Here is a 10090-nt window from a genome sequence, read left to right on the forward strand (position 1 = left end):
GGGGCACGTACTAGCACAGGCGTAGTATCCGAGCTCACGTTTTTCAGCCACGGCGCGTGCACGCTACCGTTCATTCGATACTCTCGCTAGGAGAAATCTCGAGGAATCGGTTGAATTCATCGGCAATCGAGTCAATATCGCACCGCGAGCTTTGCCTCGATATTATTGACGCTACAGTATTTTGATGGGCCATTTCAATTGCTTATACTCGTAATTTTTTTTTAACGCTATTATGGTCGTTTTATGGAAATCTTTCGTAAGAGAAAACTTAAATACACCTTTTTACCAAACGATTATTGTTATTACGTGCGATTTAAAGATCGTACAATTATTTTTTTCTGTGTAATACGTATACTAGGTAACGTGTAGGTGAATTTTTCTTTAGATAATAACGAGAAAACGGGGAACAGTGCACGATTTGTTGAGAAATTAACGTTTCGATTAACATGAGAATGTTTATATGTTTATTTTGCCGAAGAGGGTCATGCAATCCTGTGATGAAAAGAATTAAAGAATACTCTATTTTATAAAAAAAATTTAATTGTTTCGTCTTTCATTTATCTGTTTTAATTCTGAATTTGTATATGATTATAATAAATAAATAGCATGGAAACTTATTTAATGAAGGCACTGCCATGCTTTTTCCTCAAATCTAATTAAATAGTATAATTAATTACATTTTTATTTATGTATATACATACATAAGATTGTTTTAAGTAATAGCAAATCATTTTGCAAAGCAATTTACAAGGAATGTTTTACACCAGTTAAAAAAAATCAATTATTTAAAATTATGGTTTCTTATCATTCATAGGGTTTACTATTATAGTTATTTGTTAACACTGGAAAATGAATATCAGTATACATACTTTCTTGACTAATTGCATCAATTATTGAAAGCTACATACGTATTTCTTCTGTAGTTTCTAACAGCACTATTTGTAACTATATAGAACTATGATTTAACTCTGTTAAATAGTACTAGTACTAGTATGAAAAATGCAAGTATCACATTGTTATCAAACTGGTATGCAAGTAATAATGGAGTCTTATATGTAATGCAGGCATTTGTATAACATAACAATCTTATCTTTGTCATTGTAACTTCTTACTTTACAGCTATTAGAAACAATTGAACACAACATTAAATTGTATATATATTCCAATTCTTACACCAGCCTTTTTCGGTTACTCATGACTAATTATCAATACAGTAATTAATTACTAATATAATAATTAGAAGCGAATATTAAGGAAAACATGAAGCATGAACATGGTTACAATATTTACGAAAAACTACATTTATATACATATTAGTTGCACAACAGTTAGGACGCAAACGTCAGAATCATTTCCAGTTTCTGAAATTCTAAAACTAGATTATTGCTATATGTTCTAATTAATTCTCTGAACTAAATTTACATTTTATTATGGTCTTTTGACAATTTCAAATTTCAAAGTATTGTTCAAACTTGTCATACAAAATTTAAGAATAATTCATACAAATAAAGCATAGTAATATTTCCACCTGGAATAATATTGGAAAAATAATAGCACACAATGTAATCGATTTTTATTCACTTATCTATTTACAATATACTAGTAATTTGTAGCATCAATTAAAGAGTATGTACTCGTAAACTGAAAAGTTAAATAAGTATGTAATGGAAATATAAAATGCTTTGTATGATAATTAGCATTAGTTGATATACAAAATATATTTAACGAACTGTGTAACAAAATATATAATAATTTGAATGGTTTTTCTATTGGAACATTTTTATAGTACTTTGTTTGATATAGTTAATGTTTTCATAAAAAGCACTTTGAAATATTTCTAGGTTATAAAAGAAGTACATGAAAGTAATTTTCACCATTTTAATGTCCATAAAATTAAATTTTTGCGCTTTATCCTAAAGAAGCATTAAAATACCACAGAATAGATAAAAATGCAAGTATGTGATGTAATATAAATTAACTAAGCACGTTCGTCGATAAAAAGGACAAAGGGCTGTACATAAGAATACAAAATAATTGTTTTGAGTAAAATTCCTTTGGTGAGTGTAGTATGATCGTTTTTTGCACTATGTACAGTAATTCCTTGAATGGTGTTCGCCAATTAAATGTTATAATTAGTATGTTATCAATATTCGATATATCGTTTGACTTACATATTCGTTAAATTTAAAAGTGATTTCAATCATGTATAATTAAATGTAGTTTTAGCGAGATCATATTTTTCAAGGAAGTACTGTATATTCAAAATTGTTTGATAGAACAAACATTAAGTATCACTGTGATAATTAATTTCAAAAGTATTTGTTTTTGCAAATGGATACAAGTTTATCACTCAATATCTGAATTAAATTTTCATCATAAAAATAATTTCTTATATGACTTTTTTTTAATCTAAAATTATATTTATATACATACATTTCTATGAAATATGTAGATTCTTGTGATAACTATTGTGACGTCAAAATATTGGACTATGGCAGTGTAAAACGTGTATTATAGTACATTTAAACATTAGTTCAAATAAGTATTGAGAAATTAAAAAAACAATCACTTTTACTGATTTTAAGTAAATAAATTAAATTAACAGTTATAATGACACGAAATACTATAAATTACGTTACGCTAATCAAGTCTCTTCCATTTTAGGAGCGCGACATGTGTCGCAGTCTAACACATAAATAAACTTAAATCATTTTATATACATATGTATATGTAATACTTAAATTATTAAATACGATATTTTTTTACGCTGATAAAATTGTTTTGATTTATCTAAGTTAGTAATTCTTAAAAATTGTATATAAAAAATGTACGCCAACATAGACATTATACATAAAAGTATGTGTAGGATTATAACAAAAGCTTTATGAAAGCAAGTAATTGAAGCTATGCTAAACACATTTTTGGTATATGTCTGTAATCTGAATCATTTCTGGTGAACATAAATTTTATGTTTTAAAATCAACTGCTTTTACCAATATCTATATTTTTTTATACAATCATTTCCCAAATCTACGACTACTAAGTGATTGTGAGGTAGTACTGCAATACCTGAAGGACGTCGTAATTTTGAACTATGCGAATCAATTTCAGTTAAAATATTACCTCCTCCTAATTTTAATACTTGGATTATACTGCGTCCTTTATCAGTGCGAGTACCAAGTATTCTACCTTCTGCATCAACAGCTAAACCTCCGTAAGTGCCCTTTCCTATAATATATAGTAAGTAGAAAATTCCTTGGACAATATATTTTGTCTATATGAAAACTGAGATTCACCTTTGCCTTCCGAATATATTTCTTCTGAGAAGTCTCCCTTTGCAGAAAACACTTGAATACAGCTATCAGCAACTATAATTTCACCACTAGGTCCAACAGTAACAGCTCTAATTAAGTTAAATGTACTCTTCTTTCCAACCTGTTATATATATATTTTTTTTAAATCTATACATACGACAAATACATTAAGTGTATCGAATTTAAAGAATCGTAAATATCAACCAACCTGGAAAAGAATTTTGCCATCAGAATCAAAAACAAAAACACAACTTTGTCGATTGTCAGCAACAAGTATATGTCCATAAGTTCTGTCTACCGCAACATCAATTGGCTCCTGAATAGTAAAGTTGTATGGGATTAATCAGTAACGAATGTAATATAAGATTTATATAATTATTAGAATAGAAAATACTAACTTGAAATGCGTTATGAGAGAAAGATTTAATTGTGTCTCCTAAAGAGCTCATTTCTGTTACTTCTCGCGTTCTCCAATTAACAACAACAAGACCTTGTTGGGAAATACCAATTCCTGTACAGCTACAACCTTCAAGACCTTCATTAGTTATATGCCTTTGAAATTCTAAATCACAATTGAGTACCTAAAAATGTAATATTATTTAGAACAAAAATTTGAACGTTTTGATGGTTTATAATTTTATATAAATCGTAATTTGAAACATGTTGTACCTTTATACGCGAGTTCCCAGTATCCAAAATGTATATCATATCATCGTCATCAACAGCAACCGCGACTGGTTGATGAAATTCATCTTTCCCGTTTCCTTGTCTTCCGTATACTTTAACAGGTTCGTTATGTTCAGTTGCATCAAAAAACAATGGATAATCTTTGATAGGCCGCTCGAAAACTGACAATTTTAAAACATAGCGACTCGCAGACGGAGGTCGAAACACTACTTCGTATGTACCATTATCTAAATCTATAACTTTTGTGTCAATACTGGAACTTTGGTTTTCTGAATGGATACTATCTGCTAATGTTAATTCCGCAGTGATAAGATCTCCTCCAACATTTCTAGGATGTCCATGATAATCAACAGTCTCTACTATTACAGACGCTTGTAACCTAACTATAGCAGGATCTTTCAACCTGGCTCTGCACAGACCTATTAAAAAAAAACATGTAGTTGATTTAAATAATATTCTTTCTTTATGATCTAGTATAAAAAATATAAATCAACGCTTGCATAACGATTAATAACAATTTTGAAGCAGGTACTTTACTGTATTATCAATCCTCAGGATACCTGGCAATGTTGTACTAGAACGTACTCTTCCCAAGTTATTAAGAGCATCCTCTAATTGAGAAAGCGCATTATTGTGGTTAAATTCAAAAGTAATAAAGGCATTTTCTTTAGGTTCACTAAGTGCTGATGCTGCATCAAGTTGGTCAGATAAACTACCAATTCTTTGTGTAATATTTCGTACTTCAACCTTTAAAAAAATTGAACATATTTAACGCTATGCCTATATACAATTTTCATTAAAATCGTGTTAACGATAATTCCATACTTGGTACTGTAAACCTTCGCATTCTCGTTGCACTTTATTTTTCTCAGCTTCTATGAGAGCATGCTGTTCTTCTAAGACATGTTTTTTGTCTCTTGCGGCGGCAGTAACAGCTGCTTGTAATTCTGAACGTCTCCTTTCAAATTTTGCAATAATTTCTGCAAATTCATTATCAACAGCATTCAGACACCTTTGAGTAGAAGCATCCAATCGTTGTAATTCTGTACTTACAGAATCTTGGGCCTGTGTTAACTGAAATCAATAATTTAATTTTAAATATAACTTTATTAAATATTCTAGTAATTTATTTCCTAATCAAAATAACAAATTTTTACCTTGGATATACATTCATTAGCTTTATATAATAAAATTTCAGACATCCTTTTTATTGCAATGCTGAAAGGTATGATAGTATGTTCAGTACATCCTGGAGATGTTCCTGCATGATTTCCACCTGTACAGGCTGTACAAAACACTGTATCACATGTTTCACAAAATAATAATTCCTGATTTATGTGAACTGAACATTTTGGAATAACCTGCAATGATAATGAGAGTTTTACATGGACATAATAATACATATATCAGAAGTATGTAGAAAGTATTGTTTCAAACCTCTCGTCTTTGCCTAGACATGAGATCAAGAAGTTGGTTCACAAGGAAACTGGGTGGCAGAGCAGGAACTCCACCACCAGGAATAGTTATTAACTCTCTGCAAATGGGGCATCGAAAGGCACCTGTCTCGCGAGTCTGAGATGCAGCAATTCTTGTTAAGCAATGTAAACATACCTATAAACATAAATATATATGCATGGAAAAAAAAACATTCCTACATTACAAATAATTATTATAATACTTACTGTGTGTGAACATGGTAATAATTTAGGGGTATGCTCTCCACCATCATAAACACAGAGACAAGTACCACATGTTAAAAAACTTTCATTAAAATCTTCATAGTTTATACTAACTGTCTCCACGAGCATAGAGCTCATGCTGACTATCCTCTCCCCTAGCCGTGTCCTGGAGCAATTTAAAAATAAACTCTTCAAATTTATAGTCATGTATTGTGCAGTCCAAAATAATCATTCAACTATTTTATACAAAAATGTAATAAGTACGAACTAAATATGAGATTTCTACTTTTTATTTAACAATAAATTGATTAAAACATTATTTTTTCTAGATCTAATGTTGAACAATGTAGGGATAAATTAACAATGAAATAATACAGTCCATAAAATAGCTCCATTATTATTTGATTGTTGTGTTAGCATTGTACTGTTTTTATTTTTTTTGTAAACCAGTGAAAATAAATATATATTGTATGTGTATAATGTGTTCGAAAACATTATCGATCGCAGAAAGCGAAGTAAACGCATTTTGATTTTCGCGGTTGTTCTAAACAGTGGCGCGTTATACTTTTATGGAGCCCAAGGTAAAATGCAGAAGGGAAGGGGGCCCACTTTAAAATAAAATAAAAAAAAAAACAATTTTTTTCTTACTAAATCTTTTATATTCATTAACCCTTTGACTGCGATCGCGATATCGTTATTTTGTAACTTGTCGAACAATCGACGCAAACTCAAACCGAAATTAACCGATCGAACCTAATTTATAAACAATGTAAAAAATGTGTATGTAACAATACAAACGTATTGCATACATATATTTCAACAGTTTTAATTCAGAGATGTCAATATTTATTTATCTCAAGTTTCCTAAATAAAGAAATATATTTTTACGAGGTTTTTTGGAACATTTTTGTTTGAGCCTTGCAGACGTCTTGTTTGCCGACAGAATTTGGTGCAGAGACACTAGCACCAAAAATGCCTCACAGAATGATGCATATTTTAACAATAGGTAATCTATAACAGCATTTATGAAATAAACTCACTGTATAGCGAAACGCAGTGCCTCCATAATGGAGTTAACCCTGTCGTTGTTTTGAGAAATGTATACATCCGTTACATTGCACACGTTTTAGCGGGATATCTGCATAAGCTTGGAATACACCTCGCTTCTTTAACATGAATTTTCATCACGGAATAAACTGGTCAACACGAACAGGTTTGTCGAATAACATTCATCTAATCGACGGTTTTTTAATTCTACTATGCCAAATTAGTAAACGTAAACACCAAAATATATAATAATATAACAATGAAAACACTGAATTCCTAAGCGTTACAGGAACAAGGAACTTTCTACGAGTAACTCTTTCTTTTTTTTTTTTTTTACGTTCACGGTATTTTCATACGAAATTACTCGACGTACTCTTTGTTCTTAAATTAACAACAGTTAGTCCGTATCAAGTAAAAACTAGAAACGCGTGAAATGGTAAATTCGTAAACGCGGCACTTCTCTCTCACAATTTCGCTGTGTATAGGAGCCCACTAAACACAAAGCATATGCCGACGGGAACTCTTTGTCTATCTTTCTTTCTTGATACCGATTGTCCTCGACACGGAAACGACTCTTAGAACGAATCTGAGTATTTCGAACGACTTACGGGAGCCAAATCTTGTGTCATGTTAGTAATCGAATACAAAAAAAAAGAAAAGGAAACAAACGTATCAATTGTTTAAGATTCTATCCGTTTCACTTTCGTTACTGTTTTCGCGTATCCTGGATGTCATTTCGGACGTTCTCCCGTATTTTGAGTGTCATTACCACTCGCGATTTATTTTTCGTGCTTCGTATTTGTCCAGCCACTCGGTACGATAGTAATGACACCGTCGAAATTCGTCGCGTCTCTGTCGCATTTTTCCAAACAAAACACAGCCACGGATCACGACAAACCGCATCAGCTGCGGAGCGCAGCGACTCACGTTTTACAGCTGCGCACGTTCTCGCCTGCATCCGCAGCCGGCACCACTACCAGGGACGAAATGATAGGTATACTATGCGGGTGACCGTGGCTACGATTCATCGGGATTCATTCCTTTCTTCGTCTCGTTTAACAGGGATGAACGCGTTCGAATTATTTTTAAAATTGCGCGTACCTACGAGATGCTAATTATTCATATTCGGTGCTTGGAACAAACCACGTACAACAATGATATTAGGTTGTCCCGAAAGTTTCTTTCGGGAGTTGCACTCAATTATTTTATGTAGTCGTGTTTATATAAATAGACAATCTAATTTCATAGATATTCATGTTGTGACAGTAATGGAGCAAAATGAATGGTGCACAATTTAATAATGTAACATAAAACGTAAACTATTGTGCATGTATTACTTATTAATAAAGCGAAAGAAACTTTTGGGACAATCTAATACATTGTATTCTACTATGATCGAATATTGACATTTGCACTTTGTATTCATTCACTTCTATGACTTGTATTGTCGAGTATCGAATGTAAATCTATGAATACATGAACTTGCTATGAATAAATAAGTAAATTTATGAATGTGCACAAAATTGGTATGAAATATATAAACTTGTGAGTTTTGTAAATATAAATGAATACACAAATAAACCTGTAAATTTTCAAATAAACGTATTTTATATAAAGAACACTCGTGACCCCGGTAATTGTTACGTAGATTAGAATGTAAATATCGAATTCGCATAATATATTCTATGCTTAGTCAGCTATTGAATACAACATGCTAATATATTCTGTATTCTCTGACCAGGCAATTACACGACATCGATGCCTTCCGTATTCGACGACGAAGTCGAATAAAAGTATTCTGTTATTGTACATCGACTGAATACGAAGTATCTAATGCGATTCATCGCTCGAATACTTTTTCAAATAAATTCTGTTCGTCCCTGGTTGCACGCATTTCCGCGAAACTAAGTAGTCTCGATCGGTGCATTTCAGTCTTATTACATTGTTTATAAATTACAAGTTCGAATATCCCTCATTTGTCCCTCTACCGTGAGATGACACGGTGTTTACAATTTGGCCGAATCGATAAGCACGTTTTTGCGGGAGTATCGTGAATAGATAACGCTGTCAAACACGTCATATTCAGCGTGTCAGCTCTCGTTGCGTTATGATTTACGTACATAAAATAACAAAACAGAATCATTTGTTGATGGAAGAATGGAGTCACCGCGAAAATGATAATACACGAGACGCAGTTCTACGTGAACTTTCGTAGTTCTTTGTATGCATTGTCTTGTTAGTAAAAAATAAAAATAAAATGCGTACGTTATGACTGACAAACATTGGCAACGTTCATGAAGATACTACCATTCGTATCACTGCTTCTAGTCGAAGAACTAGCAGCCTTCTTCTCTTCAATCGAATGGTTTGTTAAAAGAGGTTATGGTGTTTTGGGTGTTTGTTTACACGGGTGCAGGATGTGCAACAGTTCCGGGGCAGCGGCGAGTAATACGTCCCTGAGTATTGGCGCACCGTCAAGCGTTTACCACGAGAGCGAGAGGAGACGTATAGGAGAAAGCGACGATAAAGAAAGAGAGATACACGGGTTTGCCGAAGGGTAAGGAAACGCACAGCACCAACGGTGGTACAAAGACGGAGAAATGCCTGGTATGCTTGCGCGAGGTACACGGCCATATAGACGCTTGAATTGTCTACTGCGCAGTCGCCCGTTAAAAGGTGTAGCGGTCGTTGTGTGTGCTTTGCTTACTTCCATGCACTTGCTACAACCGGCCCCTCGGACAGCTGTATATTTTCTATAGCCCACGAATTTCATGTTTTCGTCAACCCCCTCTCATCTATATGCAACACCTTACGCTACGCAGAACCTGTTCATTCGCTTAGCATTCGGTTTTCCGTTATATCGATAATTTTTCAGTATAAATTTAGCGTCCCGTTACGAAAGCCATAGCTATTTTAGCGCGCATAAGTTAAGTTAAGTTTGTATATTTTATCTTTTACACAACGTTCGTTTGTTTCCCGCATCAGTTTTCACAGCATGCCTGGCTACAGAAGCCGTGACATTGAACAGAAAGTAAGAAAACTGTATTTGGACAAGGTCTATGGTAAATTAAAAGCGTGAGTAAAGCTAAGGATGAACGTACATTTTTATCGCCATTTTTATCAACCCCTAAAATGCGAGTCACGTACCGTCGTGTAAATTGTGTAGACGATGCATGTGTACGTGTGTCTGTGTATCTTTTCGAAAAGCTTGTCACATACTCACATGAATGGACAGCAGTTCATGAAGCTTCCTTTGATAAATTCAGATGGTAACTTATTTTTGCACAGGGAACGTATTGGCGCAATATATTATTTATGGCGTCACAAGGATTTTACACAGGCGTGATATGCACACTAACAAAC

General features: G+C 33.0%; 1 protein-coding gene across 2 annotated transcripts; it reads right to left on the bottom strand.

Annotated features, from left to right (window-relative positions):
* Positions 1 to 2494: 2494 nt before the first annotated feature.
* LOC128879986 (tripartite motif-containing protein 2-like) lies at positions 2495 to 10090 on the bottom strand. 2 transcript variants are annotated; one of them, XM_054129587.1, is made up of 11 exons: positions 9951 to 10090; positions 5684 to 5846; positions 5439 to 5612; positions 5159 to 5362; positions 4827 to 5075; positions 4562 to 4748; positions 3984 to 4420; positions 3713 to 3895; positions 3523 to 3630; positions 3297 to 3435; positions 2495 to 3228 (listed from the first exon to the last, which is right to left on the bottom strand). In XM_054129587.1, the coding sequence occupies exons 1-11, from the start codon at positions 9968 to 9970 to the stop codon at positions 2990 to 2992; spliced, it is 2103 nt and encodes a 700-aa protein (XP_053985562.1). In that variant the 5' UTR covers positions 9971 to 10090; the 3' UTR covers positions 2495 to 2989. The 2 variants fall into 2 exon arrangements, with proteins under 2 accessions (XP_053985562.1, XP_053985561.1); XM_054129586.1 differs by lacking the exon at positions 9951 to 10090 and adding an exon at positions 6721 to 7655.

The sequence above is a fragment of the Hylaeus volcanicus genome, chromosome 7, assembly GCF_026283585.1.
Source record: "Hylaeus volcanicus isolate JK05 chromosome 7, UHH_iyHylVolc1.0_haploid, whole genome shotgun sequence".
Lineage (NCBI taxonomy): Eukaryota > Metazoa > Arthropoda > Insecta > Hymenoptera > Colletidae > Hylaeus > Hylaeus volcanicus.

Coding starts and splice junctions, on each gene's coding strand:
- LOC128879986 (XM_054129586.1), bottom strand. CDS start 6,746: ATGGAGGCACTGCGTTTCGCTATACA. Junction 5,363..5,438: donor TGTCTAGGCAAAGACGAGAG/GTTTGAAACAAT, acceptor TTATCATTGCAG/GTTATTCCAAAATGTTCAGT. Junction 3,896..3,983: donor CTGGGAACTCGCGTATAAAG/GTACAACATGTT, acceptor TTACATTTTTAG/GTACTCAATTGTGATTTAGA.